This window comes from Sceloporus undulatus, chromosome 3 (genome assembly GCF_019175285.1).
Source record: "Sceloporus undulatus isolate JIND9_A2432 ecotype Alabama chromosome 3, SceUnd_v1.1, whole genome shotgun sequence".
NCBI classification, from domain to species: Eukaryota; Metazoa; Chordata; class Lepidosauria; order Squamata; family Phrynosomatidae; genus Sceloporus; species Sceloporus undulatus.
Window position 1 is genome coordinate 165,648,001 of NC_056524.1, and position 23,238 is coordinate 165,671,238.

Consider the following 23,238-nt stretch of genomic DNA (forward strand, 5'->3'; position numbering starts at 1 on the left):
ACAGTGCTCAGTTTTTGTTAAGCATTTCCCCAGGGTGGCAAGAGAGAGTCTCATTAGATTTCCTACTCTTTCCTTCCTTTCACAGCAACAGTAAAGGTACATATTGGGGGAAATATCTAGGAACAGTGACCCCAGACATATCTCACATCCCTAAAGGGGTGTTACAACATAGATTCTCCACCTTGCTTCCCTTCTGTTTCAAATGTAGGGTTAGGTTTGGTTTTTTTAAAAAAACACCTTTCATATTTCCACACATTTTTTATTGATAAGTGACACCATGCTTGCACTTTTGTTGGGGCAGTACAGGAGATGAATGTTTTCTTTTCTGCACTGCTATGCAACAGCTTTTTCTAATGCTCTGAAATAGGAAGCACCCTTCCTCTGGATCATTTGTCCATGTAGTTTATGCTATTGAAGGCCCAGCTTTCGGTATCATTTTCGCTTCTACCATAGAAGTGATTGGTAGGAAAGGAAACTGGTATTTTTGCGAATTCATTTGAGATGAAAATTTAGCCTACACCTTTCCTCTGTTGGGGAACACTGTTTTATGGGCTGTCCCAATAGGGCTTACTGAAGAAGCACTGCTGCCTGTGAGCAACCATGCTGGCATATGAATATTACTTTAATACTCATTGACAGAACTGTGTCCTTCATCACCCCTGAGGGCAACAGCTTAACTGAGAGCAGGGAGTGAGGCACATAGCGCTCTCTCCTCCTGTGCCTTACCACTGCTCACTCCTCCTAGGATCTGAGTTTTTGAATGCACTGTATGACCACTGGCCACCTCTCTCCCTGCTCACTCACAGTGGCAACACTAGAGTTGGTGTCACCCCAAGTACCAACTCGTGGTATCCCCCTCCTCATTGACCTCCTCCCATACCAGACCAGACAGAATCCTTAATAATGTTTTTGTACTGATGTTACTCTTAAATTGTACACTCTGTCCTTGCATATGAGGACTTCCCAAATGCAGCTTTGAGCATACATGTTTGGGAAGTGGTAAGGGACAAAATGGTGCACGCTCCAGAGGAGCACAAACGGCATTGCATGCAGGAGCACACTGCCATACAAACAAATGAAACTTAAACATAGGCATTTTTTCTCATACGCGGGAGGGGTCTGTAACAGATTCCCCACATATGAGAAGGGCAGACTGTAATTCCCATATTTCACAGAATAATGATAATAGTTGTAACATAAACAACTAGCAAAATTAAAGTTATACCTTTAATTTATAATATCATATACACATCCTTTTACATGTACATAGTTTCATGTGGTTAAATTAAAAATTTAGTAAGGTGTGATTTTTAAAAATTTTTAAAAGAATAAACAAATTTAAAATTTAAATTTAAATTTTTAAATTAAAAAAAAACCTGAGACCTCTCCTTTCTCCTTCCACCGAGCCTCACCCAAGTCACACTATCTGTTCTGATGAGCTCCGACATTTTAAAGGGATGAAGGCACATGCCACAGCTAATTTCTGTGGGAACAGTGGTGCCACCCTCTCTCAGGGTCTCACCTGGTGCAGCCTGCACCCCTGAGTGATGCCCCTGCTCACTCATACTGGGATCTTTTTGAGCTGTGTCTCAGTGGAAGGTTGGTCACATTACAATGTGAAAATACATTGGGCTATAGGACAGTTATTGGTGCACTTTCAAAGTGATGGACAGGTAGGGAAGAGAATGCTTGTGTGCTTACTGCAAAGACAGGATAGACCTGTTCTCTATAGATGTAACAATTGGGAAATACTGTGACTGAAGTGAAAATAAAGAGCTTCAATGTTAAACAGTAACAAGAAAAATACATCTTGACCTTCAAGAAAAAGATAATATGATAGGTCAGAGTGGGTTAATCTCTGAAAAGGAATGAAAGCTGGATCAGACAGTGCTCATGATCTAACCTGGAATCTCCTCTTTTCTTGCAGGTAAAATGTGAGGCAAAATTGCCTTTGCCCAAAACCAAACACAACAGCAACTGTAAAAAGGTATCAAATGAGGCAAAATCCAAGGCTTCTGCAGGCGATGAATGCCAAGCAGATGAACAGGCATTCCTTGTGGCACTTTATAAATATATGAAAGAAAGAAAAACACCAATTGAACGGATACCCTACCTCGGTTTTAAGCAAAGTAAGTAGAATTTTCAATGCAATTTTGTTTGATATTTTAGAACAAATTGGTATCTGTGTTTGATGGGGGGGAGATACTTTGTTAACTGATGTGGCCCACTATATCTTTATTATTAAATTTTATACTAATTGCTGACATCACATCCAAAGATATATTTAGCCCAGATCAAGGCCATTGGCATGCCTGGTATGGTGGCTTCTGGCTTTTTAAAACATTTGGGCAGCACACCACACCTCCCCGTGTCTCCTCATCTTATAGTTTGCCTTATGGCATGGATGCGAAGGGAGTGGGGAAGATGCTTTTTGCGCAAAACACATCATCAGAAGCTTCCTCACACAGAACCTGTGGCTCTTTGGATCGCAACCAATAAGACATAGGAAATATACACATGCAAACACACATATATTGGGTGTGGGTGTGTGTCAAGCCAGAATTCTTATGCATTTATATCTATCGATATGCATTTTTCATCCTGAGTCTTGCAGTAGGTCTTCCTTCTGGGCATTTTTGCGTTTGGAAAATTTATACTGTAATCAAATATCCAATTACCTCAGAGTAAACCCCACTGAATTTACTTCTGAGTAAACATGTATAAGATGGCAGTATTAAAATTTTAAAATACTCTGCCAGTGACCAGAAACCAACATTAAAAGGCTCCTGTTTTCCCTTTCTCTTATTACCCTGCAGCTAATGTCCTTTGAATTATAATAAGGTATATTTTCATTCTACCCAGATATTAAGAGAAGACATTGAGGTGGCCAGAAATTAGGAACAGGGAGGTCACAGGGTTCAGAGATCATAATTAACTAAATCTAAATGTAGACAGGGCCTGTTTAAACACAGAAAGCAATCCTGAGGATTGCTTTGGAATGCGAACTTATGAGTGTCACTGTTTATAATGCAATAATTGATAGAGAACATACAACTGTAATTAAATTCTGCATAAGCATGGAAGAATGAACATTGCAAACGATATGTACAGGGTTGCATTTTTAATACCCTGTGAGGTATCTAAATTATTCTAAAGGGAAAATGCCTTACTTGGAAATATTACTTACCCGAACCTATCTCTCCAGATTAAAGCTGTATGTTATTTTGATGAGGAATGTCAAACCTGTATGTTTTACATAACAATTTACATACCTAATAGCAATTGACACTGATTGCAACAGACCTCTAGCAGCCATTAGAAACTTATATAACTCCAGAATGATTACAATGTTTGCCTGAAAAAACTGGCTGCTTGAAATAGAAGTAAAATTAATGTACTATGAACAGCTTTGTTGCATTATGCATTTGATTCCGATTACATCAAGGCCTAAGCAAAGCTCTTGATAGCTAAGAGGAGAGTACAAAGTTCAGCGAGGCTTTTCATTTAGAATGTTTTGAGCTGTGTGCCTGTGTTTAATTTAATTTAATTTTTTGGTTACATGTCTGTAATAAAGAAACACATTTCAGAAAGCAGAGAATGGTGATGGTGGAGAAATCTATTGGATCTCAACTAGTTTTAGGATGAGATCATTCTTCAACAGGGAGATGAGATAAACTAGGTTGTTTGATATTCAGTAGTATACCACATTATCTACCCAGCCCTGCAAGTATTTTAAGTGCTGCATATGCTTTATGGGAAGCTTACTCAAGACTAAATGAACTGTTCATATGATGGGTCAGGATTACTCACAGTGCCAGTCTACCTTGACATACGTAAACACTGCACTGAGTCAGAAGAATCAGTTTAGACAGTATAATTCCTTTGTTGGTAAATAAGTATGGTGACTTACACATGAGGTAACACCCCTAATGTATGTAATATTCTGGAGTTAGTTCCAGTATGAGAAGCATTCTTTATACTTCTCATTACACAGCACTATAAAAATGCTTGAAGAGTGGCAGCTTTACCCCTTTATTTATAACTTACAGTACAGTACTAAATGAGTCTACTCAGAAGTAAGCTTTTTCAGTTAAATGGGATTTACTCCTAAACAAGTGTATGAGTGAATATAACCCTCTGAAATAGGGGAGAGAAAAAGACTGTCAATTTGGGGCACAGATATAAACAATTAAAAATGGTGATCATACAGTAAAGTACAATCATGTTCAAAGATCTTTCTGACTTCCTGCATTAGTTCATTGGTGCAAGTTCTAATAGTTAGGGAATGCCCACATATGTGGAAAGACTGGTTTTGCATCTCTCTTTACCACACATGTCTAAGATACTCAATTTTTACATAACTGTAGTAGGCAGAACTTCAGTTAGTCATTTTGAAATGTCCATAAAGATGAGCACTTTGGGTTCTTAAAGGTGTTTGTTTAGTGTACACAAAAAAAAATCTACAAGCCATGCAGTCTAATAATGTCAGTCAAATTCACTTCATTAGACATTCCTTCAGTGTCAGCAGTTGTAGACTTGATTTAAAACATAGATACCCACAGTAGTTATGCATTCTGAGTGTAAATGCAAAATAGAGTAGGAGGAAAGAAAGGAAAGCGCTCACTCTGGAGACACAAGATAGACATGTGTAGAATACATGGAAGAGGCAAGGTAGTTGTCATGTTTTCTCCCCCATTGGAAGTTCTCCACCAGATTTTCTTCTTGAAAGATATTTAAAGATGTTCTTTTGTCTTTTTAAAATTACCTTAATCAACAAGATTAGAAGTTTCTAGTTGCTAAATAAACAAACAAAAGGCCCAGATTATTGAGAATTCTATGGGAGATATTGAGATGTCAAGAATTATTCATTATTATTAGTTACATTTATAGCTGCATTGCAGGATCAATGCAGTTTGACACCACTTTAACTGTCATAGCTCCATCCTATGGAATCCTGGGAATTTAATTTGTTGCAGCACTAGATCTCTCTGAAAGAGAAGGCTAAATATCTCACAAAGCTAGAAATCCCAGAATTCCATAGCATTGCACCATGACAGCTAAAGCGGTGTCAAACTGCATTAATTCTGCAGTGTAGATGAAGCCCCAGTTTATGTTTCTGTCTTTTCATCTCTTCATAATCCTGTCCATGATTCACAGTGTGAGTTTGCCTTTGGCCAAATCCAGCCAAAATATACATTCAATATACATTCAAATTAGGTTGCAGAGCAGGAAGAGTGTTATCTCTCAACTTTTAAAAATGCTAGCTTTTTAATGCAGCTTTGTAGCTGTACAGATATTTTATTTTATCCCATGATGGGAAGCCTTTGACCTGCTAGATGTTTGGAAGTATGGTTCCCACAATCCCTTACCATTATGACTTGGATTGATGTGAGTTGTACGACAGAACACCTGGAGGATCAAAAGTTCCCTACCTCTTTTTTGATCTCATGTTTGTGGGAAATTTGCCAGTCCTTGGGTGCTTATCTAGGTTTGCTCTTTGAGCAAATCAGTAATGATGAACAAGTTCCACCCAAGAAGGACTGCTTGTCCACCAGTCTTCCTCTGAAGAAGAATACCTAGAATACTGTGTCTAGTTCTGGGCACCACAATTCAAAAAGGATATTGACAAATTGGAGCATGTCCAGAGGAGGGTGACCAAAGTGACGAAGGGTCTGGAAACCATGCCTTATGAGGAAAGATTTAGGGAGCTGGGTATGTTTAGCCAGGAGAAGAGATGATTAAGGGGTGATATGATAACCCTCTTTAAGTATTTGAAGGGGTGTCACATTGAGGATGGAGCAGGCTTGTTTTCTGCTGCTCCAGAGACTAGAACACAGAACAATGGATGCAAGCTCCAGGAACAGATATTCCACCTCAACATTAGGAGGAACTTTCTGACAATAAGAGCTGTTTGACAGTGGAACACACTCCCTCAGAGCGTGGTGGGGTCTCCTTACTTGGATGTATTTAAGCAGAAGTTGAATGGCCATCTGTTGGGGATGCTTTGATTATGATTTCCTGCATGGCAGGGGATTGGACAGACTGGCCTTTTTCATCTCTTCCAACTCTACAATTCTATGATTCTATTAATGCAGCTGCAGTAGACTGTAAGATTTGTTTTAGGGCACAACTTCAGCAGTCATGGTGTGATGGTGATGCTCAACAGAACTGACCCATCATCTGAGTAAAATGAATACATATTAGAGATAATTGTTTTGTTTTTGTTTTTTGCAAATGCCCTCATCCTTAAAGATGGAGGGTGTCTCACTATCCTATCAAACAATTACCATTGTTTCCAATCCTAATTGAGAATAAAAAGACCAGCAGGCATTTTCATCAGGAATAGCAAAATAATAATAATAAATTAAAAAAAAACAAGAACAAAGAAAGAAACGCCTTTATTTTTGTACAAATATACTTGAGTAGAAATGCTGTATTTTGAGCAAAGCCACTGTTTCTGTTTTTTAAAAAAACAGTATTTGTTCCAAAATGTGAAAAATCACTGAAAAATACACAACAAATTATCCCAACCTTGCTTGTAGGGAGAAAATATTTGAAAATTGCCTTTCTCACATATGAGAACAAAATAAGTAAAGATGTACATCTCTATAATTTTGCCCATTCATCTTTTTCAGCATACTAAATTTCCATGATAGATTTTAAATGTTTCCCAGTAGACAGTTGGATGTCTGGAAAGTGTTTCCTGTAGGTATGAAGTCTGAGGCTCAAGCACCTTACCTTCTGAACCATGCATTCTCATACATCACTGCTAACCAAGAACACATTAATTATTTGGAGGGCATGTACTCTGCACACAGTTAGATCTAGACAGGCAGAGCCAATCTGACTATAACAGCAACATATCTAGTTACTTAGGAAAATAAGCATTTTAGGGGTATACAAAAACATTAAATCAATGTATGATGAAAGAACTATGAATTCCTTACAATGACTTAAAGCAGTTCCTACCCATTCACCAGGTGGCCCCCAGACATATTGTACTCTTACCCCAATCAACCTCAGCCAGCATGAGAGAGGTGTCCTGGCTGAGGATGATGGGAACTACAGTCTAGCTCTAGCATATTTGCACATTGTCTGGATTCATCTTGATTGTCTTCATCCTTGAGGTTCCATGGATGGGAGAAAAGTAGCTGGTGTACTTATGTAGTGTCAAACTAGTTTCCTCGTGTGACAGAAGATCTCTAGATTCTAGCCAAAGTGTTGCATCTGAATAAGCAATTAATAGTTGTTAATCAGTGACTGCTTTGTACACATGCTTCCAGTGTTTTTTTTTACATCAATTAGATCACATGAAGAAAAATACAACTTCTTTTTAATAATAAATGTGTTAGTTTACCGAATATATATACATATATATGAACCAAACCTTATGTTATTTTAAAGAAAAGCATTTTCCTTGTTATTCTGAAAATGTTATAACCTCAATACTCATTTCCCTTCTACTTCTAACTGTATCTCAGTAGAATGTTTCCCTTGTGATTTTGAGAAAAGAAAGGCATATGTGCAAAGCCAGTGTTTACTGTCTGAATTATGTAAATGTTATTTGCAGATTGTGTGTTTCTTTTCTAAACTTTTTTTCTGCACTGGTATGTGATTGTTATCTTTTTGCTTCAATGTAAAAGAAAAAAACTGTTTGATTTGCATTTCTTTGAAAGACGTTGGTTAATGCAATGCTTATCTAAATACTTATTGTCCCTCTAACAGTTAACCTTTGGACTATGTTTCAAGCTGCTCAAAAACTGGGAGGATATGAAACAGTAAGTGTTCAAGTAATTTAAATGAAAAGTGCAATTCTAACTTTCCCCTGTTTTTGATGTTGTTGTTTCTAAAACACACTCACAAAGGAAGCTATCATGTAGTCTGCATACACAAACTTTAGTCATTTTGGGCCTCCAACTCCCCCTTTTTTGGAAGCAGCTCCAATTAGTTCCAGGTCTGGCAAAACTGTAAACTTGTTGTTTAAAAAAAAACAACCTCTGAGTGGAAAACATGTGTAACTCTTCCCTGTCAAGGAAATTGGTTGGGTCTGTAATTTTTTCCCATGTTCAGAAAGGGCTATTCCTGTATAACAGTCCAAGATTGCCTAAAACACAATTTCACTTGGCATGGTCCCTGACATCTGTTCATGTTGAATATGGGAAATGTATTAAATGCTTTCAGAAGTAATCAGCATTGTCCATTAAGAAATAGCTTGATGCACTATCTTTTCTTACTGTGAGTGGTAAAAGATCTTTATTAGAAAGGGGTTAGAGTGCCATATAAACAGGAAGTTATCCGAAGTATAAAGTGGTGGTGGGGAGGCGGGAGGGGGAAACTGACGCTTTTTATCAACTAACCATATCTGACATGGCCACTTTATTTTTAGCTCAAGGGGAAATTTGATGGTTGTGGATTTTACAGCATGTATTCCAAACCAATAAAATATTGGAGCAACAAACTCTGATTAAGATCTTGAAATGGGAAGAAAGAGCTCCTTTAATATGGCACATAGAGTTGGCATCTGTAATAAAACCCATTTGACATAAAATGATCGTCATTGGAAATATTTTCTCTTCCCATGATGCTCAGATTAGTTTGTGCCTTTCCTGCCACAGTTCAGTACAAAAAAGAAAAAGATGTATATATAGATTTCTTCTCCTACTACTATTACTTCTCTCTCTCTCTCTCTCTCTTTTTACTTTACGCACCAAGTATTAATCTGGGTTGCATCTACACCACAATGAAATAACAGAGCAGCACAAAGCTGAAATGAATTTAAGCTAAAATGTAATCATCCTGATATTCAACCCTGAGAACAAAACCTATTGTTCTCTTCATTTTAATACCTGTGCTGTCAGTTGTGCTTGAGATTTTTCTGTGATAATAATGAAAACAGTGATCCGTATATACAGGCGTTTGTAAGATCATGCTTTGGTTGATTTTCCTCAGTAATTACTTCAGTACCTAATGCAATGCTTTTTTTTTTAAGAGTAAGCCTACATTCAGTGAATCTTGCTTTGAAGTAAGTCGAACATTTGATTGCAGGCTTAAGGTGTTCCCATCTGATAGTTAAAACATGAAAGACAAGTAGGTAAAATTCACACATCACACTAAAGCTCAGCTACAGAAACCTAACCTGGTTTGGTGTAATGAAATGAAATAATCATGGGATGTGACCAGATAGAAAATCATAATTGCCAACTGTGGTTTGATGCAAATTGACTAGTTAGGATATGGGGGGAGGGATGTAAAGAAGAGATAAAGTATCGGGGTGTTGAAGAAGATTATTTTATTCTTGCAATTAGCCCAATGTGTTTAATGGTTTTCTTCGAGAATTGTTAAAAGGTAAAAGAGAGAAAAGGGACAAACAAGAAAAATTATAATGAGACAAGGCCATTCAGTATTACTAGGCCGAAATGCATTGAACTAATTGCAAGAATAACATCTTTTTCACCACCCTGAAACTTTCTGTCTTCTCTACATCCTTTTGATTGTGTTTGATTTAAGCTAGAATATGGGCCATTCTTCTACCTCCAGAACCTCTTGCACAAGGACTGAACCTAGGAAATGAAGTTCTGAAAAGACTGAAATTGAGAGTAGATGAGCTGCTCTAACCATAGCTTGTCTCTTGTATGTTTGGAACTTCAACTATACTAGTTTGGATTCTGAATTGTAACTACTACAAACTATGGTTTGATGTCTGAACTGAGACTGTAGTCACTTGGAAAATAAGAGAAAATTATTTTTTCCAACCAGCAGATACAACTAAAATAAAGAGCTATTATAGGAAAGAAGATGAAAGTTGGTAGATCTACATTGAACAAGCAGAATCAACAGGAAAGGCTGTGTTAATGGCCTTTGTTGATATTCTTTCATTGAGAGATGGACCAATGCCTGGTATATCTAACAGCAAGCCTATCCACAACTGCTGTTTTAAGGTGTTCTTTCCCCAAGTGATTGTTGCAGGTATTCAACACTATTGAATAGGAGGAAATAATGAATACAGTGGGATCTTGGTATCTGCTGGGGTTTGGTTCCAGGAACTCCCCCCCCCCCAAAAAAAAATCTATGAAAGCTCAAGTCTCATTAAATACAATGGCATCATGAAATCATGTCCCTTATATCAAATGGCAAAAACAAGGTTTACTTTTGGAATCTATATTATTATTGAATATTTTCAAGCCATGGATGATTGAATCCATGGATTAAAAAAAATCAGTGGATCTAGGTCAACTGTATATCTTTCTGTTTTGAAAAGCTGTTAAACTGAAGTCTTCTTTTGGACTGAATTTTAATATGCAATTTGTTCTTGATTTATATAGTCTTCAGTCTTATCTTTTATTGCTCTTCATGTTTGCTTATTCATAAGAAAAGCTTATACTTCAACAAAGAAAAGATTTTTTTTGACCAAATGAGATTCTCCAGATTTTGCTTGCATTTCATTTGAGGTGAAATTTTCTTACTATCCTTGGCATCAGTGAGGAATCTTGCAATGGCTGACTGCAAATGCAGTCCCAACTTTATTTCACATATGGTGGAAATGTTCTTGTAATTCATACCCTGACATCCTAATCCTGAAGACATTTATTGGAATTGCATCTCATTGATAGTTATAATCTACTCCCCAGTAAATGTGTTTAGAATTGCTTTTTACAAAGGTTCTGAAAAAGAGGATAGAAGAGACCACTGTAACTATATACATTTTATGGTAAGCAGATAAAATTATTGTAGTTCTTACATTTGCTAATAAAATGGAGAACTAATGGATTGCTAAGCAGTACCTATATATTTTAATTGAAGTAAATGCACTGTTTACATTAAAAAATGGATGTTTTCAGGTTTTGAAGACTGCTCCTCTTTTTACAAAGGCAAATCCATTAATACTTTGGGGAGGGGAGGTGACTAAACCCTTTATGTTTAAAACAGAAAATATTTTAATAAAAATAAAAAATAAAAGTTTTATTTATATACCGCGCCTTCCCCAGATCAGGGCGGTTTACATACATTATACATATACATACAATAGATTAAAAACAAACCACACCATACAATTATACAATAAAAATAAACAGCTAAAACAGCTAAAACCCCATTAGCCCATCCTCATGGCCACGGAAGAGGAGGGAGGCCCTTAGGAATTTTTATGGGGGAAATGCTTGCTGGAATAAGAAGGTCTTCAAGTCCTTCTTAAATTGGGCCAGGGAGGTAGTCGAGCGGAGCTCGGCGGGCAGCGTGTTCCAAAGGGCCGGGGCAGCGATGGAAAAAGTCCGCCTAGTGACGGAAGAAAGTCTGGCCCCCGGCACCTTTAGTAGTTGCTGCCCGGATGTTCTGAGGGTGCGGGACGGAATATATGGGGAGAGGCGGTCCTTCAGGTATCCTGGGCCCAAGCCATTTAGAGCTTTATAGGTGATAACCAACACCTTATATTGAGCCCGGAAGCGAATAGGCAGCCAGTGAAGATCTTTCAACACTGGTGTTATATGGCTGGCCCTAGAAGCTCCAGTGACCAGCCTGGCTGCCATATTTTGCACCATCTGTAGCTTCCGAGTTTGGTATAAGGGTTGCCCCATGTAGAGTACATTGCAGAAATCCAATCTCGAGGTTACCAGAGCATGTACAACAGTTTCAAGGTCCCCCTGGGCCAAGTATGGGCGCAGCTGGCGAATAAGCTGAAGCTGATGGCAGGTGCTCTTGACCGTCGCATTCACCTGAGCAGTCAGGTGAAGCGACGAGTCAAGAAGCACTCCCAGACTGCGCACGGAGTCCTTCACAGGGAGCGTGACCCCGTTCAGGACAGGTGGAACCACCGCCATTCCTGGACCAGGGGAACCTATCACGAGTACCTCCGTTTTCTCTGGATTCAACTTGAGTTTTAGTTTTTGGAATTTAAATGTGGATTTATTTTCAGCTCCTAAAATCGATCATTCATCTTTGAATTATACAGAAAAATAAATAAGTAAACACAACACACTTCATATTCACAGTCGCTTTAAAATGGCCATAATAGCAGTTTTCACAAATATAAAAGAGCTGGAAGTAAAACAATTTAGCTGCCTACAGCAATTATGATTGCACATACTTCATTACAGATTAAAAATAAAATAGGTGTGTACACCTAACTATACCAATAACAACATCAAAAGAGAATACACAAACTCCTTTAGTTGCTAAGTGACTGGTTATACTGTCTTGAAAATCCAAATTTCCACCCATTAATGATGATTAGAGAGTAGATCTTGTAAAATTGGCATCCCAAGAGCGCATGATGTTTATATAAAGCAATGCCTTACATAAATTTAATGGCATCTGGGGTGCCTTTCTAGAATACTTTAATGATAATTGTTTTGTGTTAGTGAGTGCAACAGCTTATACACTGCTTGCCCAGTTAACAAAGTACATTCCTTACTTTCCCCTCTTTTTTGACTCCTTTTCTCCTCTTGTTCTTTCATGTTTATTTTAAAGGACTGTGGATGTACCGAGATTAAATAGGTAACAAAACAAACTTACTCTCATAAATGGAATCATTTTTTCTTTGTTATACCACCCAGAAGACACAGACTTAAATTGAATTGCTAGTTGCAACTAGGGCAGTCCTAATGAATGAACTGGATTTACATATGTGGAGCAATCATTCAGGACTTTATTCAGTGGGGTTGCTCTAGATGGGACTAGGCATTGTATTTAGGCCAATGCATTTGATTTTGCTATGGGCGGCGGGGGGAGGAGAGCTCTGTTTGCACTTAAATTGATCAAACAGATGAAAAAATATCAGTTTGGGAATTACTATTGCTGCACAATAACTTGCATGCGTGATACTCCTTATTACTAGACATCCTTTTTTTAAAAAATGATCCACAATGGTGAATTTATTGTCCCAAGGCAGACAATTGTCCACATATAGCAGCCAGGCTGGGAACTGATAAGCCTTTCATAGGCTGCCTGTTGGCAATCAAACATTGACTGTCATATAACCTGAAGATGTAGATTCACTCTTGAGTGAATGAGTGACTGTATTATGGGCCTGAGAGAAAGGTAAAATAGTGGCAGTGTATTACTGTCTTCAGCCTGATGTCTCTTGTTCTTCAGTGAACAAGCTGGAACATTTAAATGCAGAGGGATTGTTTTTCTGATGACTCAAAATAAATGGCTTATTTTCCTCTGAGTTAACATTAAATCAGTGTTTCGGAACTAATACTGTCATGCTGGAGGTAGTTCCCCCTCCCCTTTACACTGGATTCCAAACATGGCTTTGGGGCATCATTCATCTTTTAAAATCAAAGAGTATATATATACTGACAGCATTTCCTTTGTTATTAAGCCTTCCCCCAATTTTCATTTTCTGATTTGCATTGGCTGCAGTGGTGGTCTCTGTTTCCAATTCCACTTCCACTATATACTGTATTTGTATACTGTTAACTCAGGTCTGTTGTTTTTTTTAAAACTCAAGCAGATGTCTCTTCCTCACCGATGTGCTATGGCAAGATTACTTCATATAGAGCTTTGAGATGAAGCTTGTGCATAAGAATCAGAGCTTGGGAAAGATACATTTTGTACATCAATGCCCTCATGCTGGCCAAGGGAATGTGGGAGCTCAGCTCCAAAAAAGTAACTTTTCCGTGCTCATATAAGAATGGACATGCTGGCTCATAAAGGCCTATCTAGTGTTTTGTTCCCAAAGGAGCCAGTTACATGTCTCTGGATATTCTTCACAAGAACATAAGGATGATGGCCTTTTCCTGGTGTTCATCATCACATATGGTACTGACAGGTATAGTGTGTCTGAAGATGGAGGTTCAATTGAACTACCAGCTGTTGACAGCATGGGTATAAAATATTACTTATAGATTAACAAGAATAGCCCTATCCTTTGAAAGTGGGTAGTGAGGCATTTGCCAAAAGAGCGCTAATGATCCCTAATTACTGAGGATATGTAGCTGGGAAGTCTGTCAGCCTCTGAGAGCATATGATTTATAAAGCAAGAGTCTCGGGAAGATTAAAGTTTGTAGCAAATTTCAGTCCAGAGAGAGAAAGTCTTAAAATTGATTTATTTCTTACATTTATATTCTGCCTTTCCTCCATTGAGCTCAGGGCAGCATAAATGATTCTTCTTCTCCTTAGTTTAGCCTCACAACAAACTTGTGAGGTAGGTCAGAATGGGAGAGATTGGCTAGACAAAGGTTATCCAATCAGTTTTATGGCTCAGTAGAGACTTGAACCTGGATTGCAAATAGCCTGGACAGCTTGAGAGGTATGGAATCTGGTTCAGGATCAGTAGTTTCAACCAACCGCTGGAAAAGGATGCTGCATGTGTGTGCTGAAAACACATGCCAGACTTTGCCCAAATCAAAGTTATTAAGTGAAAAAGCAAGTATAAAGGCACATTCTCAGTATCTGCAGTGTTCTCTCTTGTTCTCTCTGCGTCTCTCGTTCACAGCCACATGTGCACACATGCATTCTTGAATGTGCCACAAACAGAAAAGGGTCCTTTTTAGAAACTGCTATTTGAGGATGCATGCAGAGAGAGAGAGAGTCCTCTAATGTCCTCTAATCTGAAGAAATCTAAACCCTTCAGTATTCCCTTCAACTTCCCACCATTCAGGAAGCAGGAAGTGCTTAGCAACCAAAATAACAATTTAAGGTGCTGTCATTCTGGGGTTGTTGCAAGGTTTGTTTGTTTGTTATTGCTAGGTCCACTAAGGCATTGACTGTGTCAATCCCAAACAAGCTAAATAGCAAGCGCCAGCACAGAATTACCAGTGCAAGAAAGGGGTGGGGGAGACGATCAAATGCATTTTGTTCAAAGTTGTCTAAGTGATTTGGGAACATCAGATAGAAAACCCCCGGGGGAAAAACCCACATGAAGTAACTAACATTTTCCTACCTTTGGAACAACCAAAATCTACTGTCTAGCTGCCTCACTCTGTCTAAAGGTATGACTGTGACATATCTGAAATAGATGTTAAGACAGCATAGATTGATAACTACAGCAAACACCTATGGTTGTTGTATCCTTTCAAGACGTTTCTGACCTATGCCTGGGCATTCTTGGCTAGATTTGGCCAAGCGGGGGTTCAAACTATGGTCTACCTGAGTCCTACTGAATCACACCCGAGGAAGTTAAAGCATGAGATGAAATTTGAAACGAGGATTTTCTGGCTCACTGTTTGTAGTCTTAGCTAACAGCATTTCTGAACAATGTGGATAGTTCTGAACAATCTATTTCAGATCAAGGATGAAAGCAGTGGAAATAACCAAAAACTTCTGAGGGTTCCCATTGAACAACTTTTAATTTTGAAGCCCCTGTACCCATGAGTCAGCTAAGATACCTGGGTCGATGAAAATATAATACATTTATGATGAATATTAACTAGGTGTGTATAATTTGACTTATGTTTAAAATGTTAATGATTATACAGAATAATTGGATATACCGAGCAAAATAAAATTAAATGATAATTATTTCAAATTCAGTACTATGCAGTTTCCTTAAACTGGATAACAGAATATCTAGTATATGCTATTTTAATATGTATTTCAAGGGTGCCTTCTTCAATATGTTTTGCTTGGCAATTGAAACCATCAATCCAAACTTCTTAAAGATAGAAGGAACGGAGCCTCTCATGCAAGAGCAAGTTAACCCACACATGGTGAAGTGTTTTTCCTGTCTTCATTTTGAGTAGAAATAAATGGAAACCATTCTAATCAGATAAGTTGTGCTTGTTTAAAGGAGGAGAAGGCATAAACTCAGTTTACTCTTTGACATAGTAATAAGTCCCAAGCTGTTTCAAATATACTGAATTTTCTTCTTCTAGAGAAACTAATATTTTAGTGGATTGTTAACTTGCTCATCTTACCATATCCATTTTTGAATGGAGAGATAAGGTCTAATCTGCACTGAAAAAATGATGCAGATTGATACCACTTTAACTTCCATGGCTCAACGCTATAGAATTCTGCGGTTTGAAGTCTGTTGCAGCAGCAGAGCTGTCTGACAGACAAGGCTGAATATCTCGCAGAACTACAAATCCCAGAATTCCATAGCATAGCTTTAAGAAGTAGCTGGAAACCATTATGTTGGCCCTCAAGAGGTTGCTACCTATATTACAATGAGTTATGGGGAAGCAGAATATGCTTTTTATAATCCCAAGAGCTGGAAGGTTAGATTGCACTCAGATTTTTTAATGACTACGGTACTTATAATGAGAGACATATTTATTCTTTTAGATGTAGCAAGAAGTTGTCTGAAATTTTATACAAGAGTTGGAAGCATAGTGCATTTTCCAGTGGGCTGGTAAATTTATATAGAATAGTTCAGCAAACTTTGAGATCCATTAAGTTAAATTGAATGTATCAAATATTGGTGCTATGGCCTGTCAGGCATTAAGACACAAACACCCTGCCCCAACTTTCCATGGTATTGTTGAGTTTGAATGGACGGGTCTATTGTTTGGCAGAATACATCATCATTGCAATAATTGCTAGATGGTCCTGTGCAAACTGTCTCTCCATCATGTAATATTGGCACATTTCTCACTAAGGAAGAAAAGAGGGAGGGAGAGATTTTGAGGAAACATCAACCAAATAAAAGTTTAATATTGATTTGGATATTATTAAACATGAGCGGATGTGCTCTTAAAATTATTGTGGCAGTGATTTCTGTACTCTCCAGTGACAACTACTCTGTTCACAACTTTTATGAAGATAATGACATCAGGTTTTAATTCTTTTAAAAATATTAAACAAGACATAGTGTCAAGATTTCCAGGAAATTGGTATTTTAGCACCACATCAGCATAATTTAGCACAATCACTATGGTAAATAAGTAATGCTGCCTATTGATTTTGGAGCAGGCATGACTCCAAAACCAAATTGAATTTGGATTAGAAAATAAGTGTTCTATTAAGCATTTCCACACCTTAAAAATTAACATTAACAGATGGAAATAGGAGCATCTATTCTGCTGTAATATTCATTGATCTCAGGGTTATTTGATTTTAATTGAAGGAGCACAGTGAGCACAATCAAACAGCACACTTTTACTATGGTCTTGAAAACTATCAGCATTTGGCACAGAATCCCAGATGAGATTATATTGGCTTTTATGGCACTTCATTTCTTCAGACCATAGCAGACTTGAATGGCCATTTCCCCATAACTGTTTCAAGAACAGTTTTGACCCTAAGGGATCATAAAAATACAGTGTTCTTGTTCCGCTCCTGTTTCCTAGATGGCATCATCCATATGTAGCTGATCTTTCAGAGATTGACATGCTTAAAAAATACTTAAAGCCAAGCTAATCTGGGAACTTTGTCCATATGTATCATGGCAGACATTTGCAATGGGTCTTGGGACCAATTTTCTAGCCCTTGGGAGATTCACACATTGCAAAAATAAAATAAAAATGGGGGATGGGGATCAAAATTGAAGGGGGCCATAGATCCCTGCTGGTTTTGAAGAACTGGTAGTTTTTTGATGTTGAACAGTGTTCGTAGGGGAGGGGAAAGCTATTTAAAGGATGAATCACCACCTCTAGAAGCTTCCAGGACAGGCAGGACACCTCCCTTTTTGTTTTTGCCACAAAAAAGGGGGTGTCCACACAGTTGGGAGGGAGAGAATACCCCAGAACTGTACAATCTCCAGCGCTGATATATATATACAAGAACTCTAGGGACTGGGCATGGTGATGTTTCAATGTGTGGGGAGCCCAAAGTGCATGCTGAGAAGCATTATTTTGAGCCAGCCGGTGTATGCATCCAAAAAAGGGAGGGACACCTGTAGCAAACTGTCAAATGACAAACAACCAGAACAAGATAAATCATCCTAAGCAAAGCAAAGCATCATGAAGAGGAAACAATGTTTTAATCCAGAGATTTCTCACATGCACAAAATCCCCTTCAGCAGGTATAGAGAATGTGTTGCCCTCCAGATGTGGCTGCACTTTGTCTCCCCTCAAATCTCAGCATTGGTTCTGCTGGCTAGGGGCAATGGAAGTTTCAATTGAGCAGCATCTAGATGGTCACTCCCTCCCTATCTCTAGCACAGATAGTCCTCATGGTATGCAGTGCAGGGACCAGCTGAGTGCATACAACAGAATGAGTGGAGAGCTGCATTCTCCTCTGAATGAATTGTGTGGGAGCTTCTTATGCAAATGCAAGTTAGAGCAAATAAAATTTAACTTTCCATGAGGAAAAGAAAAAGGAAGAGAAAGACCAGCAGGGAGCACATTGCATCCCCACAAGAACCTGGTGTGCAACCCTGATCCATCCCCACCCACCACCCACTTTATCTTTCCCTTTTCATCTCATTTTCTGTTTGGAAAAAAAAGAGACCCATTGGTGTCTTTAAAGGCTGCCTCCCCCAGGCATTAACATGTAGCAAAGTAGCCTATTTTGCCCCACTCCCATCTTGAGGGCCTACAGTTTTCACCTCCACCAAATTTGGGAGTTGGTTGGAGGCATGTAGATGCTTGGGGAGATGTCACAAAAACAGCCCAGAGATTTACACGCAGTCTGTGGGCTGCTTATTGCCCACTTCTGAGCTATGAATTTGTCATTGGAACAAGGAACCGATTACAGAGGCAACCAGTTACAGATAGCTAGTTATTCCCAGGCTCTGGGTGCTATGTATTTTACCAATACTGTATGTCTTCTCTTTTTCTCAGAATGGCACTATGCCCCTAGAACCTGAAATGTCTGGATGAAGGCCTGTAAACAATCTTCTGTGTGTATTCATGAATACGATCTTGATTTAGTTCCTGTAACTTGTCTTTCAGTCCCTAACTGGCAGTTCCCTTCCAAATACACCCATGTCTCTCTCTCTCTCTCTCTTTTACACACATACATAATGAATTCTCATTAATACCCTCCTTCTCACTTTCCCTCTATATTTGCAATTAAACATGTAACTGGGTCTATGTACTTAGCACTGTGGGGTGTATCTTGGGATTCTTCTGCACAAGATGTCCATATTTCTATTGCTGCTGTTCTGTGCCTTCATGATGACTGAATTATGGTGACCATATCCTGGGGGGGAGGGGGGTCAAGATTGATTCAGAATAGGTTTGCCAGGATTTGAACCATGGTCTCCCACAGTTCTAATACAACACTCAAACCACTGTATCATGCTTATAGACATTTATATCTTAATTTGGTTAGCAAGACTGGAAAGAGAAACTGGCTGGCCAACCCTGTTGTGAACATTTTTGCATGTGACATATGCACAAATGGAACACTAGATTTGCACATGCACAGTGATATTAGGTGGGTTACCTTAAATGGGAGGAAGAGCAGTAGACATATAGTCTACACATGCTGAAGATTTAGTAGGATTTAGTAGGACATTGTAGAAAGGGAGTGGTTATTGTATGAGCACAACATCCCTATAGTTGTGGAGCAGGAGTAGCACCCTTGATTCAAACAGGCTATGCTCATGCAATATCTACAACAGGAGTCTTTGGTCCTCCAGATGTTTTGGCTTCAACTGCCTTAAACCCCAGCTGCCATGGTCAATAGTAAGGGATAATGGAAGTCTTTGGACCTTTTCACTCTAAACAAATCCCGCTCAGAAACGGGATTTAAAAGTAGAATAAAAACCTCAAAAGCAGGAGATTTTTCAGAAAATGTTTCTTCTAAACAGCAATAACGTGAAAAGAAAGCGAAGAGAAAGTGGACAAAAACGACACCTTTTTACTTTCGGGAAGTTCCCAAAAGTAAAAAGGTGTCAATTTGTCCACTTTCTGTTCACTTTATTTTCACATTATTGCTGTTTGGTGCAAACGCATATGGAAAAACCTTCCACATTTGCAGGTTTTTTTCTACTTTTAAAATCTTGTTTCTGAGCGGATTCATCTAGTGTGATGAGGCTTTTAGCCCCAAAAATTTGGAGAACCAAAGTCTCCCTAACCTTGGTCTATAGTTCTAGTGTTGCTCCTTCAAGCTGACTATAAGCTTTGGAATTAGGTTGGAACTGAATATTTCAGTTTCCCACGTATATGCTAGTTTTATCAAAGTCTGAGGTATTTCATAGCACAGATGAACAAATAAGCATTTTGATTTAATCTGCAGCTAGAAGTAGGTGGTGGTTATGTCTAATGAGAACAAAACAAAGATAAGCTTCAATGGTATTTCTCTGAAATTATAACATTACCAAATAACATGTCTTTTGCCTTTGAAGCCTCCTTTCTGCAGAGGAAGCGTTTTATCTTTATACAGAGTAAGAAAGGCACCATTTACCCTATAATATTTAACTGCTCTACTCATCTCCTCTTTTTAGATTAAAATTACAGGCCCCCAGATTGCAAGTTTTGATATTTGTTTTCTTTTGATTGCTGCCTTTGGCTCCATAGTGAACTCCATTGGCACCACTGTGGGTAACTGTGAGGAAGCCCGTGGGCTTGAATATATTAAGCACCACAGCATTCCTCAAAAATGACAAAATTTGCCCACAATTTTAAAACCAGTTCTCTGCAATTTTCCACTAAGCATTCCACCACCACCCCTTTATGAGCTGCATGCAAAAAAGGGTTAACAGCCTTGATGGTTTTCATCCCATACTCCTGTTTTCTCTCTGCTTTTAAAATATTGTAAACAACATAATAAAATGAAATGGCACCCAAAACAATTATTTTTTCTCAGGTCTTCCATTTATTATTCTATTGATTTTGTGTTAATATCTTGCCATTCTCCCTGCCCCCCACGTGCACACATAGAAAATGTAGTATGCAACCTAATACTTTGCAAGATGTTTATTTTATTCCATTTAGCCAAATATAGGGCATAGCTCAGATACTAACCTTGGAGGGTGTTTAGATTTCATTAACATTTGATCCATATATTTTACTGACACAGACGGATGGAAATAAACAGCTTGTACCATATAGAGTTACACAGACTGTGTTTCTGTGAGGATTTAGGGGAGCCTGTGATGGATTAAGGGTTTGCAGTGGATTCATTTCCACTAACTCAGTTAAAATAACTATGTAATCATTATTTGTGCTTAGTTTGAGATTCATTTTCATAATTTACCAAGGGATTTGTCTGCATACATTTTGATGGTTAATGGTCCTGAATTGATTGAAGCTCCTATTCAAGAAATTGCACGCACAAAATAGCAAAATTGCTTGATAATGAGAAAGCAGTAAAACCCAATTGCATACACACACACAAAGATTTGTGTGAAACAAAGCAGTAAAATATCATCTTTTGCTTTTTTATTAAAAAAAGAGTCATAGAGATAGTTTCTGTCTATTCTGCAGTAGCTTTACCAGTGCTTGTATAACATGCTGTTCTGAATGTCTCGTGTATATATTTATTGCTGTGAACTCAAACACTACATACACAGAGAGACAGAGATCTGTAAAGATGCAAGATTACATTTCCCATTGCCCTTTTACAGATAACAGCCCGTCGACAATGGAAACATATTTATGATGAATTAGGTGGTAACCCTGGAAGCACAAGTGCAGCCACATGTACTCGTAGACATTATGAAAGGTAAGATAACAAATATGAAATGCTTGTTTAATAAAGAAGTAAAATTAATTTGGATAGCCTTCAAAGCCTTTTGTAAAGAAAAAAATTGAAAGCACTGGGGGGATGGGTGATTACTAATGTACAAGAAATATTCCATCACCAGTTTAGTCATATAACATATTGTCATTTAAACCCGATGGGGCTAACAAACAATTGGGTGTCTCATTCTTTACTGCTTCATATCAACATTTTGCCAAAGCTTATCCAATGCAGAAACTATAACAAATGAGCAAACTGTAGATAATTTGAGGGTGGAAGAAAGGATAATAACTGCTTTGGCCATTTATTGTCCTTCAAATGTCATTCCGCTGTTATAGGCATGTAAAGCAATGTATAGCTATCTTCAAATTAGTGGGATGTTACCCTTATAAGGCGGAGGGGGGGGGGGGAGAGACCCATTTACTCTGTATTTTTCCCATGTTCTCTTGTCTCCTTTATTCCTGCAGCTGACAACCATTTATCTTTCTAAAGTGCAACAGACTTGCTGTTTTATAAGCATTGATTTTGTACCCTGAGTTAATAATAGTGTCCAAAGCTTGCATATCCAACATACATTGGATAACATGATATCATTGTGATGCTTCCTTAAAAGAATGTTGAGAAAATATGGCCATTAATAAAATATGTGTGCTTTCAAGCTCTGAAATGAGTAATATGATCTTATGCTCCAGATCACTAACTAGTAGCCTGTAGGGGCCAGGGAAGTGTTTGTTTATCACCATCTTACAGCATTGCATGCTTTTTTGGTTTGATTTTATTCCGTTTTTGGAAATTCACTGGGCATACTCTTCTTTTTTAAAGTGTTCACTGCCAGTCACACTAAGAAGCATATTGTGTAAAAGACCATTATTAACCTTAGCTTCCAACGAACCTATCTGATTTGTACAATTAGTGGATAGATGGTTAGACAGAGATGTCATTTTTGCCATGCATTAGCATGGCTAAAAAACGAGGGCTAGGATGAAACAATATAGATGTAGTTTGAAAGTACACAGGTAGCTTTTTTGAAACATGATTCATGGTATACTTTATGGGGTGTAAAAAAGAAAGAAGACATAAGAACCTCTTTATTAAAAGAGTCTGAGACCAGGCTGGAACCATGTCTTATTGCCCAGATTGTTACCATCCTGTGCCAGATCAGGACTTCTCCTGTACTTAGCTAAAAACGCTTCTTTTCCCTGCTTAGCAAAGTAATGGGAGATGTTCTGATCAAGTACAGGATGGTAACGATTTGGGCATGGAGCTGTGCAATAACACATGGTCCCAGCCCGGTCTCAGCCCATGCCTTGATTGGGAGGAAAGCAGTGTAGTAATTTCCTTAGTCACTACTCAAAAGTAACATCCAAGTGACTGTTGCCTTTTTTGATAAAATGGAATTACACCTTGCCCTCATTTCTGTCAAAAGTAAATCACTACAGACAACACCGTTCCTTATAATGTGTTTGTTTGTTTCTTGTGTAAAAAGACAAAACAGGCAGTTAAACAAACTTAGAGTTCATCTACATAATAGAAATCATGCAGTTTGACATCACTTTAAGTGCTGTAGATCCATCTGATAGAACTCTGGGATTTGTAGTTTTATAAGGTCTTCAGTCTTCTCTGCTAAAGAGTATTGGTGCCTCACAAAACTACAACCCCCAGAATTTTGTAGGATGGAAATGCAGCAGTTAAAGCAGGGGTGTCAGTGAGAGGTTGCAGGTCACACCA

At 38.2% G+C, this 23,238-nt stretch overlaps 2 protein-coding genes across 2 annotated transcripts in view; both read left to right on the forward strand.

Annotated features, from left to right (window-relative positions):
* LOC121925884 (AT-rich interactive domain-containing protein 5B-like) overlaps positions 1-23,238 on the forward strand; it is a 361,184-nt gene that overhangs the window by 223,630 nt on the left and 114,316 nt on the right. The gene's annotated exons all lie outside the window — the stretch shown is intronic.
* LOC121926429 (AT-rich interactive domain-containing protein 5B-like) overlaps positions 1-23,238 on the forward strand; it is a 67,629-nt gene that overhangs the window by 10,950 nt on the left and 33,441 nt on the right. Inside the window, exons 3-5 of the mRNA XM_042459414.1 lie at positions 1,928-2,129; positions 7,726-7,778; positions 21,395-21,492. Coding sequence (XP_042315348.1) covers positions 1,928-2,129; positions 7,726-7,778; positions 21,395-21,492 — 353 coding nt within the window. The remainder of the gene's footprint in view (positions 1-1,927; positions 2,130-7,725; positions 7,779-21,394; positions 21,493-23,238) is intronic.